Source organism: Prenolepis imparis, unplaced genomic scaffold (genome assembly GCF_030444845.1).
Source record: "Prenolepis imparis isolate NDT839.2.m4 unplaced genomic scaffold, iyPreImpa1.0 SCAF_3, whole genome shotgun sequence".
Lineage (NCBI taxonomy): Eukaryota > Metazoa > Arthropoda > Insecta > Hymenoptera > Formicidae > Prenolepis > Prenolepis imparis.
The window spans coordinates 4256449-4283889 of record NW_028141161.1 but is presented as its reverse complement, the minus strand read 5'-3'; the positions used below and the strand labels follow the sequence as shown (position 1 = coordinate 4283889).

General features: G+C 29.4%; 8 protein-coding genes across 11 annotated transcripts in view; 2 read left to right on the top strand and 6 right to left on the bottom strand.

The window, feature by feature from the left end:
* The window catches only part of Pdp (pyruvate dehydrogenase [acetyl-transferring]-phosphatase 1-like protein, mitochondrial), a 3512-nt gene extending 2716 nt beyond the window's left edge, over positions 1-796 (bottom strand). The window contains exon 1 of the mRNA XM_083034659.1: positions 721-796. Coding sequence (XP_082890785.1) covers positions 721-796 — 76 coding nt within the window. The remainder of the gene's footprint in view (positions 1-720) is intronic.
* A 41-nt stretch (positions 797-837) lies between these two features.
* Positions 838-2438, top strand: LOC145933391 (THAP domain-containing protein 5-like). Its single transcript, XM_083033055.1, has 3 exons — positions 838-1115; positions 1217-1383; positions 1587-2438. Exons 1-3 carry the CDS (start codon positions 1015-1017, stop codon positions 1766-1768), a joined length of 450 nt encoding a protein of 149 aa, XP_082889181.1. The 5' UTR covers positions 838-1014; the 3' UTR covers positions 1769-2438.
* Positions 2439-2826: 388 nt separating this feature from the next.
* Positions 2827-4561, bottom strand: LOC145934296 (uncharacterized). The gene is made up of 4 exons (XM_083034658.1): positions 4486-4561; positions 4012-4229; positions 3453-3612; positions 2827-3270 (listed from the first exon to the last, which is right to left on the bottom strand). Exons 1-4 carry the CDS (start codon positions 4559-4561, stop codon positions 3155-3157), a joined length of 570 nt encoding a protein of 189 aa, XP_082890784.1. The 3' UTR covers positions 2827-3154.
* LOC145933388 (uncharacterized) lies at positions 4012-9544 on the bottom strand. 4 transcript variants are annotated; one of them, XM_083033050.1, is made up of 7 exons: positions 9294-9544; positions 9113-9202; positions 5415-5627; positions 4982-5212; positions 4715-4867; positions 4486-4637; positions 4012-4232 (listed from the first exon to the last, which is right to left on the bottom strand). In XM_083033050.1, the coding sequence occupies exons 3-6, from the start codon at positions 5620-5622 to the stop codon at positions 4561-4563; spliced, it is 669 nt and encodes a 222-aa protein (XP_082889176.1). In that variant the 5' UTR covers positions 5623-5627; positions 9113-9202; positions 9294-9544; the 3' UTR covers positions 4012-4232; positions 4486-4560. The 4 variants fall into 4 exon arrangements, with proteins under 4 accessions (XP_082889176.1, XP_082889174.1, XP_082889175.1 ...); XM_083033048.1 differs by having other exon boundaries at positions 9045-9202; positions 9294-9543; XM_083033049.1 differs by lacking the exons at positions 9113-9202; positions 9294-9544 and having other exon boundaries at positions 4012-4229; positions 5415-8627.
* A 2952-nt stretch (positions 9545-12496) lies between these two features.
* LOC145933754 (kinesin-like protein KIF18A) lies at positions 12497-16476 on the top strand. Its single transcript, XM_083033746.1, has 3 exons — positions 12497-12790; positions 13224-15778; positions 16207-16476. Exons 2-3 carry the CDS (start codon positions 13242-13244, stop codon positions 16241-16243), a joined length of 2574 nt encoding a protein of 857 aa, XP_082889872.1. The 5' UTR covers positions 12497-12790; positions 13224-13241; the 3' UTR covers positions 16244-16476.
* A 489-nt stretch (positions 16477-16965) lies between these two features.
* Positions 16966-18174, bottom strand: LOC145933755 (uncharacterized). The gene is made up of 3 exons (XM_083033747.1): positions 17890-18174; positions 17097-17289; positions 16966-17040 (listed from the first exon to the last, which is right to left on the bottom strand). Exons 1-3 carry the CDS (start codon positions 18138-18140, stop codon positions 17008-17010), a joined length of 477 nt encoding a protein of 158 aa, XP_082889873.1. The 5' UTR covers positions 18141-18174; the 3' UTR covers positions 16966-17007.
* A 2311-nt stretch (positions 18175-20485) lies between these two features.
* Positions 20486-23986, bottom strand: Mrps35 (mitochondrial ribosomal protein S35). The gene is made up of 3 exons (XM_083033886.1): positions 23765-23986; positions 22446-23062; positions 20486-21588 (listed from the first exon to the last, which is right to left on the bottom strand). Exons 1-3 carry the CDS (start codon positions 23883-23885, stop codon positions 21322-21324), a joined length of 1005 nt encoding a protein of 334 aa, XP_082890012.1. The 5' UTR covers positions 23886-23986; the 3' UTR covers positions 20486-21321.
* Positions 23987-24671: 685 nt separating this feature from the next.
* Pcid2 (PCI domain-containing protein 2) lies at positions 24672-26774 on the bottom strand. Its single transcript, XM_083033098.1, has 5 exons — positions 26615-26774; positions 26503-26544; positions 26315-26436; positions 25733-26214; positions 24672-25644 (listed from the first exon to the last, which is right to left on the bottom strand). Exons 1-5 carry the CDS (start codon positions 26633-26635, stop codon positions 25127-25129), a joined length of 1185 nt encoding a protein of 394 aa, XP_082889224.1. The 5' UTR covers positions 26636-26774; the 3' UTR covers positions 24672-25126.
* Positions 26775-27441: the final 667 nt, after the last annotated feature.

The following is a 27441-nucleotide window of genomic DNA, read 5'->3' as shown; positions in this document are numbered from 1 at the left end:
ACCTTTTTGAAAGTAAATGTATAATAGATTAATGAAATTTTTACAGTTATTAGAACGACATCAAATACACGATGACGCATGAATCGGATAATTTTTAATTAATAAATATATATGAATAATCAAAAATTATCCGATTCAAGTCGTGTTTGATGTCTTTTAATTGCAAAAATTCAGTAAATAAATATATTATAAAATTATAATTTTACTTTTACTATTTTAATTGTATATATGCGCACGTATATATAATATATATTCATCCGTGCGCGTACGTAGTGTATACATATATGTATATGTTAAAATGTAAAAATATCGCATATAAAATATATATATATATATATCTTTTTTTAAATTTATTTATATACGCGAAATGTATTTCTTATCTATAATTTATGGATATAAGATGTGTGGACACACATGCGTAAGAAATGATTTTAGATTTTACTTCTAGAAATGAAAGTGGATGTATTTAGCACGGACATGAACCAAATAATCGATGGTATCGAAAAGTGGATGTGGATACGTAGTTCCAATTCCTAAAAGTGGATGCACGGCGCTGCTGTACGGCCTAGTAAAAGCGTCCCACGAAAATCGCCGGCATGGCCTCTCTCAGGCTTCTCTCTGGTGTTAGTCATTCTCTATCCTTCTTGCTTTACATCCTGCAATCTCTCCTCTTTCTCAAACTAACGAGCATCTTGTGATTGCAATGCCATCTATAGGTACCTATAGGTATTACTATCGGGCCTCGGTTTTGTTCGCACATCCCCATGGACATAGGAATAAATATTCCTATGTCCATGCCATGGACATAGGAATAAAGGGACAGAGCAATAGCTGCGGGGGGTGAAGCCGTCTCCGGGGAGCGGGGAACTACGGTCACGTGGTACTTTGGTGCCGCATTGGCGATTGGTTGTGATCGCGCAAGCGCAATCTTTCATCGAGAGTCAGAAGTGTCATGGAAGTGTCAGAACAGTTTTATTGAGTTATAATTCAAAGAAAAAATATACTGTTTTTACAATGCCACAGTGCATTGTAAAAAATTGTAAAAACCGTACAAGAAGTCGTCTCGTTTTGGGACAAATAAAAGAAAAAAATATAAATAATGTCTCATATCACCGGTAAGAAAAATCATATTTTATTAGCATATATGAAAATTATATTGTATTATCAAAATAAGAGAAATGATATAATATAAAGTAACACATTTATTTTTTAATAGATTTCCAAAGAATGAAAAAGCAAAATTGCTTTGGTTGAATATACTAGAGCTAAATGCGGAATTAGTTCCTATTGGAGCAAGAATTTGTTCCGCACATTTTGCAGAAGATGCCTTTAATTTTTTATATGGTACAAAGAGACTTCGACCAAATGCACTACCGTATATAGGTATCAAATAGTATTATTATTATCAGGATTGAGAAATAATACGTTATTTGTAATGCCATTATTATTATAATTTTTTTCTGTTTACAAGTTAGTAGTGGCATTATTTTTATCAAATAACTTTCCCAACTGTCTGATTTATTGTATGGCACAAGATTATGCAGTTTTATTTATATATTGCTTTGTATCTTATGTTTACTTGCTAGAACGTGTGATTGAGAATGTTCCAAATGATGGTATTATTGCATCAAGTTCTGTATGTAATACTTTAAAAATTGATAGAGCCACATCTCCTATCCCTGGATGCAGTCATTGTAAGAAATATTTCATCTTATTTAATATAATATGTGTAACAACCCAGCAAACACATTTTATAACTATATTATAACGGTTACATAACTCAATGTAACAAAATATAACAAGTAATATAACAGTATTGCAACATGTAATACTCTCATTCCTTGTAATTTCCCACTCAAGGAAGCAACAATGTTATATAATAGTTATACATTTAATTGTAACAATTATATAATGTAATATTATTGTGTTACATTAAGAACATAACTATAATATAATTAAGATATAACATATTAAGATTACTGGTTCAATATTTATATAATTGTTATATGAATGTCACATCTAATTTTCAAATGTTTTTGAATATACATGTAATATTTATATAACAACTTAATGTATGTTATGTGTTCTTAATGTATTAATTATATAATTGTTACAATTAAATGTATATACACATACACACACAACACACATCTCTCAACAAAAAATCGTAGTAACTCAATAATTTTGTATAAATTTTTTTGATGAATAATATGAATATAAACATAATGACACGATGTCAACATAAAACTTATAAATTTACATTTTTTAAAACATGCAAATTTTTCAGAAAAGCTAATATATTGACATCGTGCACTATATACATATGTTTATATTATATTATACAACAAAAAAATTTATTAAATTGTTGAGCAACTACAATTTTTCTTTTTGAGAGATGCGTGCTGTGTGTGTGCGTGCGTGCGTGCGTGTGTGTGTGTGTAAAATAATCTTTATAACAATCTTTCCTCATAATCACTTTTTAAGCTTTGTTAATAATTTTATAAAAAGATTATGTATTAATAAAAGATTAAAAATATCATTTAATTGATTTTTATTAAACTTAATGCATTAATACATATATTAAACTTAATTTTTTATATTGTTTTTGAAGCTTTAAAAGTGATTATTATATATATAATATATATATATAATAAGATTATTATATATATAATATATACATAATATAGATATATAGAGGTTATTAATTATATATAGATAAGATATAGATTATTATATATGATATATATAGATCATTAATTTTATTTAGACATTATAACTTTATAATTTTCGTAAACGAAATAATAAAACTTAAAAATTATATATTATTTTTCTAATTATCATATGGTTATTATTAAAATCACTCAATTTTATGTGTATTCTCTTATAATATACGTCCACAGAAACTTATTCTTATCATAAATGATATAATTATATATACGTATATAAACTATTTAAAATATAAATTAAATTTCTGAATGAAAATATATAACATATATGTGTAAACTTTCTATATATATATTATAAGAAAATAACGAAACAAAAACATATTTATGATATCACAAATAATTAAGATATATAAATGAATTTTTAAACTAAAACAATTTAATGTGTGTTTAACGTGTGTGAGTATATTAAATGTAAATAGCACCATGTATTATAGATTTTTTTTTTCTTCTCGTATTGCTCGTTGCTTTGCATACCTGAACCATTCCGCAGCAGTTATATCGAATTCGGATTCAGTTAAACCTGAATGTACAGAGCATATAATATCTGTAAAATAAGTTAAAATTTAATTAATATACTGACACAATTTCATATACGCATGTATATGAAAGGAAAATTATATTTAATAATTAAATAGTATCTAATAAAAAAAATGTACGTTTGTGTAATCTAAACAGAATTGAAAAAGAATTTTAAAAAATAGTTAAATATAATTTTCAAATATTTACCACGTATATTCTTAATAAATGTTAAATTGTTTATTTTATAATTTAATCGAACGCCTTTCCAGGAACAGTTTATTGCGCATTTATTGCTGATTATTCGTTCTAAAGTACGATGAATGCTATTTCGTGGAGTGGTGCCTCCAATTTTTAGGATCAATTTTTTCTGAAATTAACAATAAATTTATGTAAATAATATATAATATAGAGATAATATCATATCAACTATACTATAAATTTAGAAAAAGAAAGTAGTTAATAATGTTTATTGAAAAATGTATAAAAACTGCATATAAAAAAGGTTATAAAAATAATTCTATATTTAAAAAAATGAAAAGTTTTACATAATACATATGAATTAATTCTCTTTACTATTTCTTTTAAAAAAATTAACGATTCTTATTCAATGGGTAATTGCACTTTAATGTTCTATAATCCAACTTATTCATTTTTCTATATGGATTCTTTTTAGTATAGAAATGATATAGATGGAAATGATATAGTAAATGGTATAGATAGATCTCTATACAGATGTAGAAATAATTGCAAATGAAAAATAACTTACAAATTGCGATGCAGCAACTTCGTTTGATATAATTAAATTTTCGAATTCTTTTATAGATTCAACTGTTTGTAGTGGCAATAAGGGCATTATCATTACCATATCATTTTCTATCAATTCTGCATCATTACGTTGACCAGACTCCAATGTACTTAATCTTCTCGAGATACTTTTTAGCTCGAAATTGGTAGCAACGTTTGCACGTATAACTTTATCTAAACCTGCTACAATTAAAAAGAAACGTATAGCGTGTATATATATATATATATATATATATATATATATATATATATGTATGTATATATATTTCTGTATATTTTTATAATTGCAAACATCATCCATATAATTGACACACACGCACAGTGTTAGTATTAAATATTAAGTATATTAGAGTATTAAATATATGAGTATTAAATATTTAATAAATTCTTAAAATTGTACATATAATACATTGCAGATATAATTGTCATAACTTACTTTCTATCCGTTCTAGAATTTTATAAATATCTTGTATTTCTGGAAGTTCTAAGATAGGAATACTCTCAATATCCATTATACCAGAGGGTGATGCGGATTTATCAGAATATGTAATTTTTTTGTTTTTTCATTAGAACTGCATTTGTTGTTATCTACAGATTACAATTGTTGGTTATTTAATATTTACATTTTATTATATTCATAGAAATTGTAAGATATATAAACTTACTTGTGCGTGATACTGAAATTTCATTATCAGTATTTTTGGAAACAAAACAATTTGAATTTTTATCAGTACTGGAAGTATTGATAGATTGGCAACAATTATCTTTTTGCTGAGAATTGTATTCAGGAATAGAATTAAAAACAGGTCGATTAATATCTGCAAACAAAATAAAATAATAAGAAAAATAACAACAAACAAAAATAAATAAGCATCTCAAATATTCAGCAATTATATAAAAACATTTAATTCAAAGTAAATGTTAAAATTTACTCTGTTTCAAGTGTTTAACCGATTTGTTTTTTTCGTTATCGTAATTTTCTTCATCATCATCACACGCGTTTCTTTCTTCATCATTCGAATCGTCAGTATAATCATTTTCATCGTTCTCAGAAAAATAATATTCATTTTTCTTTAATTTTCTTTGCCCTCGGCCACATTTTTCTTCATCAGTCGTACCATACTGAGCATCTGCAGCTGATTTGCGGGCAGATGCAAGTGACGCTACCCAAATAATAATAATAATAAATACATATGTACATATAAATATAATAACAATAACAATAACATCCGTAATAATATATAGTAATTATAATAAATTAATTTTTGACACAAAATATAAATAAAATATGCATTTACACGTTAAAAAATTAAAATAATGAAAATATTATAATTAAAATATAGTATTCATAAAATTATAACTTACAACAATATTTTATCACCGTTATATCACATCTTGACCATAATTTTTTATCCGGTTCAGCTCGATTTTTAATAAGCGAACTGATATTCTTTGTATTAGGCCACCAACAAATAAAGACATCATTATTTCGTTGAATCCAATTTGTTGGAATCTCTGAGAAAGATTCATCAGCTAAAAATTGTACAATTGCGTACAATTTTGTTTCGGACATTTTCTCTGAAAAAAATATATATGCAGAATACAGAGTTTCTTATAATTCGCACACCACCCGTAATGTTCAGGTAGAACGATGGGTATCGAGGATGTGTGTGAGTTTGACACTACATTCTATTAATATATGTATATATGTACATAGCTATTATTCTTTGTAGAATATAAAGTTTGTTATAAATGTTTTTACAAAAAACACTATACACTTTTTATAATTGTTCGGAATCTTTAAATAGTAGTAACAGCGGTAACGCGCGCACTATGGAGTCAGGTAGGCACACAGATTGACGACACAAAGAAATCGACGATTTGATATGCACAAAAAAAACAGCACTATAAGCAGGATTCTGTAAATATATATTTACAGAATCCTGCGCGATGAACAAAGATCGCGCCGACACAAGAAGAAATTGCAAGAAGTGCAATTTCTAGAACGAAAGTATTGTCCGTGAAAAAAGGCGTGGTACAAAATAATCTTAATTATAGGTAATATCAAAGTATTTATTTAATATTTTAAACAACTTAAAGCTAAAACCAACCACAGCAATACATAGCAATATATGAAAATCAATAGTCATAAAAAACCTGCAGTATTATCTCATCATTCTTTAAAAAAAAAACACTAAGATATTTAATCTTGGTAATGATAAAGCTGTTAAAAAGAACATTACTGCAAGATGAGAATAATTCTTTAAAAGAAAAAATCAAAATAAGAATAATTAGGTACATGCATGCAAAAGTGGAATTATAACAAATGTGTTTTGCAACTCAAGATGTTTTAATTTCAAACATTTTGTTTTTATGTTTGTTGCCGGCAATTTTTCTATGTTAAAAGGACTTGTTTCCAAAAAAGTTTGTATACCCAGTAGTTCTTTAGAATCACATGGAGTGTTAAAAAATGGTTCGGTATATAAAATTCGCTTTACATTTATGTATGGAACATCATTACTATCTAAAATTATTTCTAAAATAAATGCCAAAGAATTATCGTTCAACAAACAACAGTTTTCATTTTCTTTTGTAAAAATATTGAAGCCATTGAACTCTAAATGAGATATATCATTAGTGTTTTGAATTGTCTTTTTAATATGAATAATAGGATATGCCTTTAAATATGATTTTTCTAATGGAAGTTGATTTAATTCGAAAATTCGATTAGAATATTCCTCTAATGGTTTGCCACAATTTTTTATTCGCTTTTTAATTTTTTGCATGTGATTCTCAAATTTAAAACAACTAAAAGCATCTAAACATCCAAAAGTTTTGACATCATTTGCAAGATGTTCTAAATTATGAATATTATGTGAAAGATATTCCAGTCCAAAAGCATTTCTATAGTTTGAAATAAACCAGGTTATCAAGGAATGTGCGAAATCGTTAAGAATTAAACATTTTTTTGGATCTGCAAATATACGAATAGCTATACTTAGTGATAAAAAATGATTATAATAGTCTTTAGACAAAAATGGCTTTAACAAAACTAAACCCAAATAAAGTAAAAAAAGGCGAACTTCCGTAGCTTTCCAACTATCAATATATAATAAACTTTTTGGCATTCTCGAAAATTCTTTAGTTATACATTTTCTTGTGTCAAGTAGATGTTTATTAATGGAATCAATTGCAACTTTGGATAATCTTACACCTTTTTTACCCCTGACATAAAATTGTAATAAACGCCTCGATCCTAAACAAACAAGGTGCATGTAATCTAAAGGAATTTGTGAAATCATATCTATAGGGAGATTTTCTAAAATTGAATCACCTATATGATGCTCCTCTTGACTACGAGTACGAAATGATTCATTTGTTCTTAATGTGCAATTAATTTCCGGAAAGACAACTCGATTACATACAAAATCACCTTCTTGAAAACATTTTGAACATGAAAAATAACCTGTGTGACCTTTGGTACATGTGATTAATGATTTTGCAGGAGCATCGCATAAAATTGCATTCAATATGATTTTACAATGGAAATTATTATCTAATAATATACCATCTCGAAAAACAATTTGTGCTTCATTAACAAAAGGACGAAGAAAATCATTTACATTATTCGGTTTGGACATTCCGTGAAATATCCCAACTGCAAAAGGCTCGGTATAAAGATCTTTAATTTCAATTGATGCGAGAATAGGCCAAAACTGGCTACTTGAACTTTTACTTAAAGGTAGACCATCGATATTAATATTTATTTTTATTTCACGAGGCATAATTTTACAATATTTTGATATAGAGTATTTTATTCCCGAAGCTAATCCAAAATGAATGTATCTTCCACCACTAACAGCAGATATATTTTGAAAAGTATTACGTGGTGTTTTCATTAAAGTTCTACACGTTTCAGGTAAATCATTATGACCATGTTTCCGCAAAATAAAAAGAAGTTGATCTACAGTACCTTGAGGAATACAATGCTTTGAAACTAAGATTTGCAAATCTTCTTGTAAACTTAAGTTTTGTACATTTTGTACCGAGATTTCATTATTAAAATCAATTGATTTGGAAGAAAAATTAGACAATGAAGAACTATCTTGATCTGATGCAATAGGAATGTCAAAACTATTAGATGCTGAAAAACTATTATCCATTGATGGATTAAAGATATTATTAGATGCATCGAAAATGTTATCACTGAGAAGAGTATTAGTTTCATTTAAAAATGTATTCTCTGAGTTAGAGTTACAAGCTGAGTTAGAGTTACAAATATTAGAATTAATTTTAAAATGTTTTTTGGAAACATTTGATGTTATAGTTGTAATTTTATGTAATTGTGACATATGACATGAAATCAATTGATTTTTACGTCTTTTTGATAAATGGTGATATGTTTTTGGCATGTTGATAATTTTGATCGATTATTTAAATTAGAACAAATTTAAAAAATTAAGTTATAGTAGTTAGAAAAAAATAATAAAATATAAAATTTGAAAATTAATAAATCTTAGTTAACTATATAAGATACAAAATCATATGCAAATATTAATAAAATACAAGTAAACTTTACATACAAATAATCAAATTAATCTGAAACAAAATGCGAATAGATAATATGGCAATAAGCATATTAAAAATTAAATAAAATATGCGATATATATATAAACTGTATATGCAAAATATCTTAAAGAGCAGTTTTAAAAAATTAATACACTTATTGACAATGACTTATTGTAAAATATATGAAAACCATAAAAATTGATGCTTCGATGACACTTCACAAATGTCTGATGATGAATAAAATATTTACTGATTGAATCTATTAAGTATATAATATTAATAAAGAACATATAATATGCAAATAATAATTATGAAATAAGACATACAATATATATATATATATAGCGTACAGATTACAATATTTTTATATGGCTATATCGCTATATAACCTAAAAAATTTTGCAATATTAATAATTGTATATTTACACTTTCCGCCTTCTTCAATATATAAAATCCAGCATTCCACAGCTCACCCACAATAATTGTGTACTTACGATGAACGAATTACAGATGATCGAATAGCAATAGCTCAGGGTCTCTCGAGATGTGGCGATCAAATCTTTCAATGGAGAGAGTTTTAATCTCTGTAAGAAAAAGCATATTAGAGGAATGACGAACATCGCAGTTATATAAAATATATAACAGTCTTATAATAAGTACTTTAAATATACTTACAGTCTTTGGTTTATGTAAAGAAAGTGAATCTTTTGCAACACGAAGGCACAGCACAATATTTTTTGCCGGCTTTCCCGCCAACAATAAATCAACCATAAATCATATTTTATTAGAGAGGCGATCACGTATCACTTTGACACCAGCGCTACTTTAACATTGGTTTTTCATTGTCACCACATTATGCATTTAGCACGCGGGAAAAGACCGTGTGTATACAAAAACCGCGAAATTTAGCAACATTGCACAAAACACGCAAATGAAGAAACATATAACTATTTTTCGTACACATTATATAACAACACAGTAAACGAGTTATATACTTTATATAATAAATATTATGTAACAGCTGTTATTTTAATTTTTTATTCTAATGTTATATAACTGTTATAATAGGTATTTACTAATATATTATATAGCAACGGCAAACAGATGATATATAAATTTATGTAATAAATATATAACAGCTGTTATATTAATTTTTTGTTTCAATGTTATATAACTGTTATAATATATGCGTTTGCTAGTATGTTATATAGCAATAATAAATAGATAATACATAACAATTATATAATAAAAATATAACGTTGTTATTTTAATTTTTGACTCCAATGTTATATAACTGTTATAATATGTGTTTGCTGGGAATTTTCTAAAAAATTAAAATCTGTTATACATTATATTTTTTAAATTTTTTAGTTGCGGATCAGTCAACAAATACATCACCAAAGAGAGACCATAACACTCTTGAAAAGGAATACCTCCACAAAAAATTGCAAGACACAAAAACCTCTTTTTCAAAAAAGTTTAAACTTTTGCAACAAAAGGTTCGACGAAAGGAATCACGAATAATCTCTTTGGAGGCAATTCTTAATTCACTCAAGAAAAACAATATGTTAGGGACTGAAGAATTGCAGATATTACAAGACATAGGTGGGTCAAATTCTAAAATATTAGAAAGACAATTGCTTAAAAATAGAGGAAAACCTGTAAACAAACAATTTGATAGTCGACTTAGATCATTTGCTCTAACTTTACATTATTATTCGCCAATGAGTATGCGACATGTATTTAATAAGCTAATTTTATTTAAAGGTCAATAAATGTAATAAAATTGATAAAAAATAATTTTGTTATTAATAATACCATCCTAATCCCTTTATGCAATAAATATTGACAGTTGTACAATTTATTAAAGAATGAATTATTTATCAATATTTAATAGGTATTTACATTAACATTTTATAATAAAATTTTTAATATTTTATTATAAAACTGTAACCAATACTTACTTCCATGGGCAAGTTATATGCTGTTGCAAAATCCGTTAAATCACATTGTTAAATGCAGAAAAGTGAAAAATAATTTTCTAATCTTAAAAATCTTAATAATCATAAATATTCTTCTAGTTATTTCTATTTATAAATAGTTTTATTTTACTGAATTCATTGCAATTAATTGCAAAATTAAATACTAAAACAAAAACAATAAAGATTTTTCATATCTATAGATTCTAACTTTTTTTATCATTTAATTCTGACATCTCGATAACATGCATTAACACCATTAACATTTCAATATGCTGATTTATAAATAAAACCCCTTGTTTCTCTATTTTACTCAAAATATTCTATCACACATTTATAATTGTAAACAAACTAAATGTCTCATTTTCAAATTTCGCGCATTTATGCTAGAACCAATTACCAATGCGGCACCAAAGTACCACGTGACCGTGTTCCCCGCTCCCCGGAAGCGGCTTCACTCCCCTCGCCTAAAGTAGAGGTTTATACTCCGTCCCTTTATTCCTATGTCCATGGTCCATGCAAATCCCAAACATATAGTTCGGCCCATGGACGTATGAATATATCTGGACGGAGCGTAAAGTTAGTTTTAGGGCGAGGGGACCGAGACTGGCGCGGCGGGGGATCGGCCATCTTCTTTGGCGACATTTTGGCGCTCTCTTTGAAATGTGACATATCATGATATTTTATTTCTACTTCTATTGCATGAGAACAGACTTTTATAGAATAGAACATTAATTCAACAATTGTGCGCAATTGAAAATAATTTTCTGTTTATATTAAAAGTTTATATCTTTTAATATAAATGATGCAAAATATGATATATTTTTATTGTTTGTATGGAGAACCATAATCCTCATATTTTGGCTTTTTTGAAACGTATTAAAACATTTTAAGCTATAAAGTCATAATTATATAAAATATAATTTATTAAAATTTTTGAAAAATTATTGAAAATAACTTTATACCTAAATATATTTTATACATATATATATATATATACAGAAAATTATTTTCAATTGCGCACAATTGTTGAATTAATGTTCTATTCTATAAAAGTCTGTTCTCATGCAATAGAAGTAGAAATAAAATATCATGATATGTCACATTTCAAAGAGAGCGTCAAAATGTCGCCAAAGAAGATGGCCGATATATATATATATATGAATTACACTCATAAACATTAAAATCAACTTTATTATAACAATATTGATCATATATATGTAATACCACGAGACCACTTTATAGCTAAAAGTGTTCTTAATTCGTTTAAAAAAATCTGAATCATGAGAATTACGGTTCTTCATATAAATAACAAAAATATATCACTGCATCTCAGTTGGTTGATGAAAAAGAATTGTGTTATTGGATTCGGGGAAAGAAAGACTAGATTTTTATCATTAGCTTTGCGATAACTTTTATTGTAACAGCCGATTGCAACACAAAGCGGCATTTTTTAATATTTTCGTGTAATAAATTAATTTCGCACAATAAAATAATTCAATGACACTGTTCTATACCTATGGAGCAGCACTAATGTCGCCAGACAATATGGCGGCCCCCTCCTCCCCTAAAATCTTCACCCCCCGCGCCAGAAGGCTCCGTCCAGATATATTCATACGTCTATGGTTCGGCCTCCTTATCTCTATTCTTCCTGGGTGAGACAAAGCCAGAGCGATGGATTGTTGGTCCTTGTCTGACTCATCGGTTTGGTTCTCAACTCGGTTCTTATCCGAGTAGTTCAGATATGAACCATATCACGGATTCGAACCATTTCTACGTTTTTTACCGAGCGTAACGACGTAGTTCATGTCCACTTTGTCAGGGGGCGCATCAGTACACGCGTCCGCTACATCGCGGTGGCCGCTCTCAGGTTTCTCTCTGGTTGTTGTGTCAAGTCAGTTTAAAATTCAAAACTGGACATAACGGTAACGGTTTTTTTCGCGTGCTTTGCTCGATGTCAGAGTACGAGAGTACTATTCATCGATACAGCATTAGTTTTAAGGCAATTTTCTTTCGCGACTTGAGAAAAACTTGTCCTCTTCGTGAACAGAGTGTTCAATGAACGTCGCATAAGAGAAATCGTTGTTGGAATCGACGAAGCTGTCATTTCTGAAGTTACGACAATAGCCTATCAACCGTATTACGATGTGAGGATTGATGAAAGAGATCGAAGTAAACGTGCTCTAATTCCGGGTAAGACGTGTTATTTAATTCTAATTTCTTTTTATTGTTTCGCCAAAGTATGGTGCTGTATCTTACTCTTTAATAAAAAAACTTTAATCAAATTTGTATTAATAATATTTGTATTTGTATTAATATTTTTTATTATTCTTATTGTGTATTTTTTCTATTGTTCTTATTATTGTGTATTTTTATAACTATTATTATTTTATTATTTTATTTTTATATTTTATTTTTATTATTTTATTTATCTTTTTATTATATAATTTGTATTACTAAAGTTTTTTTAATTTTAATTATACTGTTAATTAATATTAATATACTATTAATATAATATTAATATACTATTAATATAATATTAATATACTATTAATATAATATTAATATATTAACATATTAAATATTTTGATAAAAGTATTAAAAGTAATAAAAGTATATTTTGTAGCCTACAAGTGTAAAAACGATGGTTTTCAACAAGAAGGACGGCTGCCTCGGTAGCAGAGACACGAAAGCAATGGGAAAGAGACAGATATTGACCGGTGAATCGGCCAAGCCGAGCACAAGTGGTACTACGATCGTGCAATCTGAGGATAGCTCCGAAATATCCATCAAAGTGATCGTGAGAATTCGTCCGCCCAATGAACGCGAGCTGCAAAACAATAGCAGAACGGCGGTCGAAGTTGTCGATGATAAGATGTTGATTTTTGATCCAAAGGAGCAAGATGAGCTCTTCTTCTTTCACAATGTAGCGCAGAAGAGTAGAGACATGTTGAAGAAACAAAACAAGCAGCTGCAGTTCATCTTCGATAGGATTTTCAGCTCGACGTCCACCAACACCGATGTCTTCGAGGGAAGCACCAAGAACTTGATCACCAATCTCCTTGATGGCTACAATTGCTCTGTATTTGCTTACGGCGCCACTGGTGCTGGTAAGACTCATACTATGCTGGGCTACAGAGAGGATCCTGGCATTACGTATCGTACCGTGGCAGAACTCTTCTCCGAGATTGAAAAGCAGAGCAAACATCGCGAATTTCACTTGGGTGTATCATACCTGGAAATATATAATGAGAATGTACAAGACTTGTTGCACAAGATGGGCCAGTTACACTTGAGAGAGGACGGTAGATGCGGAGTTGTAGTTGCTGGTTTAGAACCAATCACTATCCAAAGTGCCGAGGAATTACTATCACTTTTGGCAGAGGGCAATAAGAACCGTACTCAACATCCAACGGATGCGAATAAGGAGAGCAGCAGAAGCCACGCGGTTTTCCAAGTATACATCAAGATGATTAATAAGTTGGATAGTCAGGTACAGCGTGTCAAGCTGTCTATGATCGATTTGGCTGGTTCCGAAAGAGCTTCGGCTACTGGATGTAAAGGTGTTAGGTTTAAGGAAGGTGCTAACATCAATAAATCTCTACTGGCTCTTGGAAATTGTATAAATAATCTAGCGGATGGTATAAAACATATTCCATATAGAGATTCAAAGCTCACGAGGCTACTGAAAGATTCGCTTGGTGGTAATTGCCACACTGTTATGATAGCCAATATTGGCCCCTCCAGTCTCACTTATGAAGATACGTATAATACTTTAAGATACGCGAATCGTGCAAAGAAAATTAAATCGCACGCTAAGAAGAATGTGTCTTGCGTGACGCACATTACTGGTTATATCAAGATAGTGGAGGAACAGAAAAAGGAAATAGATGTTTTGAAGTCAAGATTAGCTGCTTTCGAGAACGGAACGTTGCAATCGTCAAATAAACCGAATAAATTAATGTTGGAGACGCACTGTAAGCTTACAAAGTTATATGAAAGGAAGAAGGATCTAATCGAAAAGGTGCTAACTTTGGAGAGTTCCGATAAGATTTTGGCCTGCAGGATACTTTATAAGAAAGATGCGGACGAGAGATTGCATAATTTAACCCTGGCTGCTAATGATTTGCCAGTAGAGGAACAGAATGCTAGTGGAAAGTCTCGTATCAACAAATCCTTGCACTACTTCCAACGGCAAAGAGATTCCCTCAAAGCGCAGATGCAAGCAATGTGGCAGGAATTATGTTCGATCGAGGCAGAAATACAGGAAACGACTGCTTCCCAATTGAAGGTCAAACCTTTCGAAGAAAGTTTACAGAATAAACTGTCTCTACAAATTTCCGACATTGAGAAATGTTGGATTCCCATAATGCAGCAACACACGAAGAAGCTTGATAGTCTCCAGCAATGCGAGAGGCAATCAATCAACACTATAATGAAAGTGATGAGTAATACATTGCAAAATTATTATAATATGATGAAAGGCTATGGAACAGTGACCGATAAGATGCAACTGGAATTCAAAGAGTTGATAAAGTTGCTCGAAGGTATCCGTAACATCAAATGGTCCGACTCGGACATAAGTAATGCAGAGAATCCCACTGTATTTACCTGTTTGAGTATGGTAGGAATGGATCCGTTGAATAATTCCACACCAGCGATTGCAGTAGCATCAGAGACAAATTATGAGGAGTCCGACGATCGCAATATTTTAAATTTTACCTTTGTTGCTGCAAATGGAAGTGAAAACGATGACAATGACAATGTATTTAATTTAAATGACGATAATAATGCTCATGAAAATAATGACGAACTTGCGCAAGAAGATCCATGTGAGAAAACGATAGCGAAGAAACGTGTACTATCTGACAAGAACAGCGAAAACACCAGCAGACCCCCAAAGCAGATGAAGAAGCTATCAACGAATAATAATAAAAGTATTGTACAAATTAATAATCGAATAGATAAGGAGAATGTGAATAAGCAGAAGCCTATTCAAATGAGCGCCAAAAGTATTGCCATTCTAAATAAGCTGAAGAGTAATACGATTAATCTTACACCGCCTCCATCTGCACGAAATAATGCTGAAGAGAAAACAACTGTGACATTTAAGGCGATACGTAATAAAGAGAGGCGAGGTCTTATAACAACGCATCCGTATAAATCTACTGTCGGAAAAAGGTAAATAATAGATTAAAATTTATATATTTATATAAATTTATATATTTAATATATATTAATTATATTTTAATTTAATATATATTAATATAATTATAATATAAATATAATTATAATAAATTATAAAATAAAATATAATAAATATAATTTAATATATATTAATTTTAATATATATATTAATATATATTTAATTAAAATTTATAACATAGGATCTTATCATCTTTATCGAATTTTTAAAAACTTTTTACTAGTATTTCTTAAATACATAAATGTTCCAAATACAATCATCTCCAAATTGACCAGAGAATCTATTATTAAAAAGACATCTAGTAATTTTGGAATATCCTGTATATATATATATATATATATATATATATATATATATATATATTAATTACATATGTTTTAATAAATAAAATTTTTTATTACAGATCCACAGCTCTACCATCTACTAGAGTTCCGTGGTAATATTAGATAAAAATTTGAGGTACCTGTGCATCCAATGCAACACAATGCTGGGAAAATAGTGGACTTATAAATATTGTGCTAATAGTTATAATTTTGACAAGGATCTATACCAAGTAAAGCTGAATAAAAAATGTATGTAACATTGGATATTGTAACAATTTAATCTTTTTTCTTAAATAGATCTCTTGTCTACGTTTAAAGTCAATTATATAATAAAATGATATTATATTGCATTACTACATTTTATATATATAATACAATAATGCAATTAGTAATATAATAAAATTTAAAAGATAATGCGTTATAATAATAAAATTAAAAAGATAATTTTCATATAGTTGTAAATTATTATATTTCATGCATTTGTTTGTATAATTAATTTTTTTTTAATTATTCGAGATGAATCAAAAGATTTTGTCCAAAATGGAATAGAGCTTGTAAATAATAAGCATACATTATATTTTATTATTTACTTATTTTTCAAAGTTATATTATTACTTCCTAAAATTTGATACTATCTGCTACTAAAGTATATTTCTACAAAAGTTTATATTCGATATTACATTTTATATTAGATTATCTTTAATATAAAAAATTAAATTAGATTTTATACGGATGGATAACACATATTTCGACTTGTATTTTTTAAAAAGAAAAATGTAAATTATTTATAGAGAGCGCTAAAAAAATTGTATAAGAAATGACAGAATTTGCTGTATAAAGTTGTATGTAAATGGCAAAAGCTCGTCATTATTTCTTGTCAATTATTTTCTCTCTAAATCTTCATTAAGATTTTCCTGAAAGTGTATTATAATGTTATATAATTCGTGTTTATTCAACATGAAATACTTACGTATTCCTGCAAAGCGCGCGACACGTGTTCTGAAATTTCTGGGATATCATCAGTCAAATCATTTATGGTCGATTGTCGGCCACTGATTATTGTTGGCAAAATCGACCTCGAACGATCGAAGAGCGAAGCGAATGATTGCAATAAAAATGCCAAAAATGCCAACGACGCTAATACACTGATGGGGTCGAAAGCCCTAAAATTTATGTAATATTATTATTATCGACATTATATAAAATTGTAATAAAGAGATAAATTATAATTATATTTATTAAGCTTAATTGTAGTAATAATTTAAAGGCTCCTGAGTCCTCGCCGCGGCTATGTTAAATTGTAACGTCAGAGGCGAGAAACGCATACGCTGAAAATTCTTAGATGCCATTTTTTAATGAAAAGATATTTCAATGAAACACTATTTCAGATGGCTTTAACATGCTTTTAAAATACCTCGAAAACTATTCTTTTCCCTTGATAGTCAATCAACAACCGTAAAATAATCGTAATATCAGATTTTGTTATGCGGAATGATTGCGCATGTGCAAAGACCAGACGGACTGGGCACTGGGCCTCATATTATAGATTACAGTCATTTTATAGCTGTTGATTGATTATAAAAGGAAAAGAATACTTTTCGAGGTATTTTAAGAGTGTGCTAAAGTCATGTGAAGTGCTGTTTCATCGAAATATCTTTTTATTTCGAAATGGCATCTAAGAATTTTTAGCGTGTTTTCTCGCCTCTGACATTACAATTCCAACATGATCGGTGAGGAGCTAGGAGCCTTAAGAAATTACTCACGAGTAATAAGCTGGTAACGTGTGAGAGTTGAATCCGTTGTAGTAACTACGTTGAAGGTTCGACTGTTGTCTGCTATAATTTGGATAAGGTAGAAACATGCTTCTTGTATCTGTCTTGTATGTATCCGACAAGTAACATAGAGGTGGATTCTTGCAGGACGATGATGCCTGGCTTGTAAATGCTTCCGATCTTGTATGAATCTCACATAGGATGATGTCAAGTGCACCGAGTAGCAACGAAATCCTCAGCATTTTTTTATTCAACAGCCTGATTACTCAAAATTTTTATATCACGAAATAAAGACGTCAGTACATGTTAAAATATTATAAGAGTAAACAAAAATATTACTGTTCTTATGTACAAATATGCATTACACCGTTGAAATGTTTACGGGGTTTACTTTACCTCGCATTTCGACAAATAAGATAATTTGACGTTTCCCACGCGGTATATATATGTAAATATCGGGGGGAAAATGAATCTCCGTATACGCTCCAATTGTTCAAATTATGGTAAATTCGAATACACAATTCCAATCTCATTACACTATTATGTCATGTAATGAGAGCGTAAAATTGTGCATGGCAAATTGATCTTTAAGGTAGGACACCGGAAAAATCAAAGAAAAATGATGATACGGCTAGTAAAACGAATTAATTCGAGGATAAAACGAAAAGGCTCTGATATATAAATACAAAATTCAGGAAAGACAGTATAAGACCCCAAAAAATTGTATAAAAATTATATAGATTGTTTCTACTTTTATACTAAAGCTATTGTCGAAATTTGGATTTTTAATTCACTAATTTAATTCACCTATTTAAAAGTTATTGCAATTTAAATTTCTGCTAATTTTACACAATCTTATGAAGATTACTATGTAGATTGTACTTTAAAAATATCGAAGAAATACACTCGTCAACAAAATTAACGCATATGTATTTTAAGTCAAAATTTCGCATAATTTCAAATAAGCATAACTCCGCTAAAAATGATCGGATTTGAAAAATTTTTTTTTCACTGTCAAGCTTGAAGTCTCTACTTTAAAAACCATTCGTCAGATTTTTAATTTATCCTTCCCCCTACGCTACTGCTTCAAAAGTAAGGACGTGTTTTGTCTCTAAAAAATTGCGTACTTTGACGCACTCCACGAGGTAAAATAAATTTTTTTCGCAAATCTTATCATAACTATCGTAAAATGTGGACTTTTTACTACAAATTTAAAAAAAAAGCAAAGTTCGTAGGATTTTTTTTTCGCGGAGTTATTACATATGAAAGTTACCCATACATTTTTTCCATTTACCGCCAGCATTAGTATTACCCGACACGCACCACAAGGTTGCTGGTTGGATATTTGGCGCATAGCGTGTGTGTGTATGTGTGTGTGTATGCGCCCACGCGTGCGTGCGTGCGTGTAAATTTGGGCTCAAATTCCTTAAACAACAATTAGAGCATGCATTAATATGCGTGAACGTATAGAAGAAGTAATCTGAAGACGAGGCGGGAACACACAATTTTGAATGAGAACATTCCTACATTTCCCTCTCCTAACCATACGCACGCACGCATACGCACGCACACATACACACACACACAGCAGAAAGGGTTTGGAGTCATTAAATGGAAAAAATGTATGGGTAACTTTCATATGTAATAACTCCGCGAAAAAAAATCGTACGAACTTTGTTTTTTTTTTAAATTTGTAGTAAAAAGTCCACATTTTACGATAGTTATGATAAGATTTGTGAAAAAAATTTATTTTAGAGACAAAAAACGTCCTTACTTTTGAAGCAGTAGCGTAGGGGGAGGATAAATTAAAAATCTGACGAATGGTTTTTAAAGTAGAGATTTCAAGCTTGACAGTGAAAAAAAAATTTTTCAAATCCGATCATTTTTAGCGGAGTTATGCTTATTTGAAATTATGCGAAATTTTGACTTAAAATACATATGCGTTAATTTTGTTGACGAGTGTAGTACCATGTATTTTATATATATAATCAGAGTCTTTTCGATTTATTATAATAAATTTTTTAGAATTAATTTTCAGAAATGTCTGTTTTTTATTTATAATTTTTGAAAAAGTACATAAAAAAAACATGTTACTGGTTGATATAATTCCAACAGTTTTGCTCTAAATCTAAAACCTAAAACAAGAAAATCAAAAAGGTACTTAATTATTACAAATATAGCTAACGATCAGCTTCGTATCAGAATAAAAAGAAAATATAAAATTACAACTTTAATTTGGCATAGTTTAAAAAAAATATTAATTTTTCACTAAAATTTTAGACTGATAGTTCTGAAAAAATAGTTGATTTAAAGATATCGCGATAATGCTGGTAAGAATCATAAAATCACAGACATGTATTTTATATTTTCAAAAAATTGAAATCGATCGATTCAGTACTTCCTGGAAAATCATATCAACTGACTAAGAAAATACAGGATGTTAAAAAATTAGACTGACAATTTTAAGAGAAATAGAAGACTTCAAAATAAACATTTTTTGTTAATACTATTTTTCACTATGACATTTTTAGTTTTATACTACATGGTATGAAATAGGAGTTTGTGACTTAAACAATAAACAAACATATAAGTGGAAAAATTAAATTGTACTTTAATCTTGAACAAAAAACATGGAACAAATACATAAAAGTAATTCATTCTTTTTACAGTAAATGCTCAAAAACTCCTCGATTAACTTTAAGGCTCCTGGGTGCTCACCGCGACCATATTGGATTCTGACGTCAGAGGCGAGAAAGCACACGCTAAAAATTCATAAGATGCCATTTTTTAATGAAAAGATATTTCGATTAAACAGCACTTCAGATGGCTTTAGCCCACTCTTAAAAAAAAAACCCCGAAAACTATCCTTTTCCCTTTATAATCAACATCTGTAAAATGATCGAGATATCAGACTCTGACATGCGGAATGACTGCGCATGTGCAAAGACCAGACGGACTGAGCTTCATAATATTACATTTTACAGCTGTTGATTGATTATAAAGGGAAAAGGATAGTTTTTGGGGTTTTTTAAGAATATGCTAAAACCATCTGAAGTGGTTTCGTCGAAAAATTTTTTTCTTCGACGTCACGATTTCGACATGGTCGGCAAGGAGCCAGGATCCTTAATACAAAGGTGACAAACTGAAAAGTCACAAACTCATATCTCATATCATCATGTAGTATTACAATTAAACGTTGTAGAGAAAATTAGTATTAACAAAAAATATTTATTTTGAAGTCTTCTTTCTCCCTTCAAAATTTGTCGGTTTAATTTTTTAACACCCTGTATAATTTCGAACAAAAAATAAAAAAAAAAAAATAAAAAAAATATAAAAATTTTAAATATATACAGATATAATAAGTCACAATTGACCTTCATGACTCCCAATTAATTCAAAATTCGCTTTTTCACATTTCGAGTTTCAACTTTTATTATCGCATTTAAGATTTAACAAATTTTTAACGGCTTCCTTATATTTATCGATCGAATATTGATCTTCACCGTTGTTTATAAGATCTGAAACGGCAATTTTATACTCTGTCACGTGTGGGATATTCTCATAATCGTAATCGGTTGGTGCTATCGGCCACGTATATAAAGTCACCAGACTTGTACGACTCTGGCTAGTATCCCAATCAAAGTATTCCATGTCCGCTATGGATTTCTCAGCTTCCCAAGGTTCCACTCTCTACAAGTAAAATTTTCTTTAGTATTATTTGCGAATTATAAACTATATTTAATATAATTATATTAGATTTAATATTTTAGTTAAATATAATAGTTTTAATATAATTTTAATATAATAGTTATATTAAACTATATTTAATATATATGGTAACTCAAAAGTTCTGGGACAGTGAAATATCTCGAAAATAAAGTATTTTTGATAGAAAAACGTTTGCGACAAAAGGTCAGTTGTTTAAAAAGATTTAAAAGATTTTTTAAATAGTTTTATCAGTTTGACTACATGTTACAAAATGCATACTTTTTTTAAAAAATAACTATGCGTTTTCTTTACACTAATTGATTCGTCTAATTATCCTATGCATAAAAGTATATTAAGGTAAGATTATCAAAAATTAAATATTTTATAAGATATTTGTATTTTATATCAAAAATTATTAAAAAAAATATGTCAGATTAAGATATTAAATATTTCGTAAACCGTTCGATTTATAGCTTTTATCCTTAGAATTTTTTATGCAGAATGTTACAAGGAATCTATTTACATAAAACACTTTAATACTATTTTTAAAAATCGAGTTGACCTTGAAATGACCTTGAAAAACATCACTCAAAGTCAAACTGATAAGACGATTAAATAAATCTTTTTAAACTCTACAACTTTTGTCTCAAACATTTTTCTATAAAATGCTTTATTTTCAAGATATTTCACCGTTTCGGGATTTTTAGAACACCCTGTATATTATACTTAACTGTAATTATATATATATTTAGTATAGTATTTAGTATATATATTTAGTATACTTAAACATTTATTTGTATTATTTAATTTTCAATTTACTGTTAATGTTAACTACTTACCCAAGATTCATGATACACCGCAGTGAGAAGATACCAAGCATATTCTAAATTCTGCTTTCTAGTTGGACACCTATCAGCAGTAATTGTTATTATATCCGTTTCCGGATTGTACTTGTTTCCCAGTAATCTTAACAACTTATCTTTGGCATGAATGTCTAAAGTAAACGAGGATAGCTTCACTTGCAGACTGACAATCCTAGCAAGCGGATCTCTAATAGTTGGCGAGGAGTAACAATAGTCGGATGTGATAATTTCGACGGGAAAATGTTTCACGCATTCCTCATCAGTTTCTAGAGCTGTAGGCCATTTCGTGCAAAATTGCTTCAATGCTTCGCAATGCCTCCGAATTGCCGGTGGTGTCAGATGCAGAAAGTTTGGTATCTTCATGAGTTCGGCATTGGCGTGTTTGCTGGGTGGTGCGCCCTTTTCTACGTAGCCTTGATGCAAAGGAAGGGGTACCGAGGCAGGATGGAAGGTCCGAGCACCCGGCCAAACCGAAGGCCAGTCTTGGTCGACAGGCATCTCCGTGGTTCTCGGTGGTGGGACATTAATCTTTCGCATCTGTCGCTTCTCCTGCTTGAACTTCTTCTGCGGGTAAAGTTCCAGTACACGAAACTCTGAAAACAAAGATCTGTATTCTTTCTTTTCTAACAGAGCATGTAATTGGTATGCAGTGTTTGCTATTATCTAAATAAAATTATATAGATGATCTAGATAAAATTTTGGCGTCATCTTATATTTATATAGATTATAAAAATATATGTATTATTTATATCTGCATCTTAGATGAAAAAGTGTTATCTTTACTAAATTATCTAGAATAATGTTCAGATAATTTAGTTTAGAGTACATAAAATATATTAGTAGCACATAAAATACTTAAGTAGTAGAATTTGAGCAGTAAGCGATAAAAACTTACAAATAAAAGTATGAATATATTTTTATATCCCTTTCATAATTTACATTTTTTTTTTATATTACTATGTTTACATAAGCGGTCTTGCAAATAATATCTGGAAGTTATCTAGATGAATCGCCATATATATTTTTCTTTTATCTAGATATATTCATAGACATTTAATATGTCTATGAATATATTAAAAACAGAATCATCTTCATCTTACCTAAGATTAATTTAGATATTTTTATCTCATCTTTATCTAGTTAATTTTAAAATCATTTATTTGTAGCACAACACTGGCTGCGTTTCGATATTCACTGTCAGTACTGAAAATCTATAGTTTACGTCACGTACACTATAGATTTTCAGTACTGACAGTGAATATCGAAACGCAGCCACCGTTGGTATGTAAACTAACCTGGTTCGTCACTGTTCGCTTCCGAGACATTTGTATTCGGGGAATAGGTAGCGAAAAGTTTAAACGTTTTCGATAAATCTTGAGTAAGATTTGCCTTAAATTTATGCCTGAATAACAACATTCTTATATCACACTTAAAACAATTAAATATACTTTTATAAGAATAATCACCGATCCTATGCCACAAATAATTAATCTGACCTGACCTGACCTGACTTGACCTAGTCTCATCTGACTAACATCTTTAAAGGTGACTTTTCATGGGTATCGATTCTGTAAGGCCCTGCGCACAATAGAGAAAATATTATAAATATTAAATATTAGGAATATAAGAATTATTTTAAAATAATAAAATCGAAGACTCTGAAAAATACAAATTCGGGTATAAAGGATTAGTCTAAGGGCTAATAACCTAGTAAGAGTCCTTTACCCGAATTTGTATATCATATCAGTTTTTTAGATTTTAATTATTTTAAAATAATTTCTAATGCTAATTTAAAAATTATTATAACCTGAATATTTTGGTATTGATTTTTTTCTTAAAATGATCTCAAGAATTTATCCTTAAGCATTGTTATGGTCTTTACAGGACATCCTATATATTTATACTTCCAATTTAGATATGAGAGTTAATTATAATAATAATAATTTAATAATATATATTAAAAATAATATAATATATATATAATATATATTTAATAATACTTTAATAATTAAAATCATTACAATCTAAATGGATCATTTGCTAGAAACTGTATAATATATATAATCTGCTAGACTTCTTATGAAAAGAAGAAATCAGTCATTTGATATTTCAATATTGCAATCTTGATTGAGAGCAAAATTTAACATAATTGAAGTTAGCAAATTGTATATAGAGTTGCTAAAAAAGAAAGTAAAAAACCTATAAGATCTTTAGTTATTTATTCATTCACGAATCAAAAATACAATTGTTGTATATTTTATTTATTTATATTATCAAATAGCATACAAAAAATTTAGCTATTTCGATATACATCATAAGATAAAGATTTGTTTTCTTGCTTTTGAATATGATCCCAGGTAGCAAGCATTCATCATTATAACGTCGAATGACGTCATTAGACATCAAAATGAGGTCATTTTGACGTTTAATAACGTCAGTATGCTACTTAGGATGTTAATAAGTAATTGGGACTCTTCAACAGTTATGTTTTTTTTACTCTAACATATATTTCCATTTATGAGATTGATTTGAATATACTTGCATTTTTTGATAATTTTTTTTCTTTAGATCTTTATTAATATTTACAATAATAAAATTGTAAAAAATAAAATATATTTATTATAGAAATAGTAATGATAAATTACAATTTCAGTCATTTATGATACAATTGTAGATAAAGGTGGAAAAGGATTTTGTTTGGATATAACTAATTTTTTATGTTGATAAGATATGTAACCTTTAATTTTGCCTTCGTATATCAAATTTGCAAGAAGACATTCTGTCTCATCCATATTTATATCCTCCATTCCATTTATTTGTAATGCTATGAGCAAACTTTGAACTGGTATTTGATGCGTGTTTAGTGCTAAATATACTTTCTTGAATAAATTTCTATAAGCAATCAATTTCAGTTTTTCTACGATTAAATATATACCAGCATCTATAAAAAAAGCTTCATGTTTTGCCATTACGCCTTCTAAAGAACGTAAATCTCCCTTTCTTACAGATTCCATTAGCTCGTAGAATTCCATTAAATTATATTTTTCTAATAGGCTTTGTTTTGGCATATATCCTAATAACATTTTCACCGGTACAAGATAAGTTAAGATCAATCTCTTATTTTTTGAACATTGTATATGACAGTGTTCAAATGCATACGTCAAGTATTCGTCAGCTGAAACATTTTTACATCTGTTTATATACATTTCAATGAAATAATTGCAGTGATTACGCTTGTAAAAGCTATAGAAAAACATGCTTACCCATCTTATAATCACTGTCAAACATTGCTTTCCGGCCAACAAAAAATTTGTACGTAATTTGTTGCGCCAGAGCAAAATGATCCTTATAAGGGGACGATTCTATGGCTCGTATCAAAGGTTTACACAAATGCAACTTGTTAATTCTAAAATATACTTTCAGCAATTGATTAATTAAGGCTAGCATTCCCCATCTTTTTGTTTCCTCTTCTGAACTTCTATTATCAGCTGCACAAACACGGAAGCAAGCCATCAAACACTCGGCACACTTCTCAAGAATTTCTCCTTGCTTCATATTTTTGTTAGACTTTGAATTTTCCACACCTATTGCGGATAATCTTAATTCTAGACACATTATATTCATTACTGGCAGCATCCAATTTTCTTCCTTTTGCATTTGGAGAATCTTTGCAAGACATTGCACAGCTGAACTTTGATAATTATACATAATAAGTATATCATTTTTATTCATAGCAGATACAGCTCTAAAAAAAAGAAATATACAATACGTAATGTAAAACACATATTTTAACATAGGTATATGTATATATACATATGTTTATTTATTAAAGAGAATAGTCTTACTTTAAGTGACAAAGTACCAGATCATCTAATGGTGCAGATAAATGTTCCATAGCCTTGATTATGGCAGTTTCTGATACAACTTGAAATATAGAGACATGACTGTGTCTCAAAGATAAGAGATCCTTTAAAAAAAATAACATTTATACGATCTATATAATCTTTGATTAAATTATATTCGTATAACTTACTGCTAATGCATCTCCATCCTGGTTAAGCCATGTTCGGCGAATCTACAAAATAAAAAATAAGATAAAACAATCTATTTTAATATCGTATGTTTAGCAACACTTTTCACATTACCTGCATTATATAAGAATCCATTTTGAGATTAAAATACAGATAAATAAATCTTCGTGCGTAAATAAATTATCAGTCAAATATTTCCTTCAGTATACTCCATAAACGTCGGCACTTTTATTTTGTTGATGTTTTGTAATACGCAGTCGCGAGAACAAATCGCTAAAGTCCCTAAAAGTTTTCTAGGGACTCTACAAATCGCTTAAAGGTACCTTTCAATGTGAGTACGTTTACACGGCACCCTTAGGGCCAATTTCACCAACGTCGGTTAACTTTAACCTCCGGTTAAACTATATCTTTGTCTCGTTTCAGATACGTTCATTAAAAAGAGACAAACATATAGTTTAACTGGAGGTTAAAGTTAACCGATGTTGGTGAAACTGGCTCTTAATCAGGTTTAATAACATCCGTAGTTATAAAACTGGCCAATCACAGCCATTTCCCTAAAGAATGGAACGGCTGTGATTGGCCAGTCTTACAACTACGGATGTTATTAAACCCGATTAAGGGTGCCGTGTAAACGTACTCATATTCGATTACTGCAGATGCGGTTTCAATGTGAGATAATTTTTCGTTTTTAAGACTAAAGCCTAGTCTACAATAGAGTCGTAAGGTCGTAAACGTAAGAAATTGACCAATCACAGTCGATTATTCTCCTCGAATTCAACTGTGATTGGTCAATTTCTTACGTTCACGACCTTACGACTCTATTGTAGACTAGCCCTAACGCTGGGTCCACAATAGGTGATTTAAGCCCTAAGCCTTAAGAAATTGACCAATCACAGTCGAGTTTTCTCCTCATACTTGACTGCGATTGATCAATTTCTTAA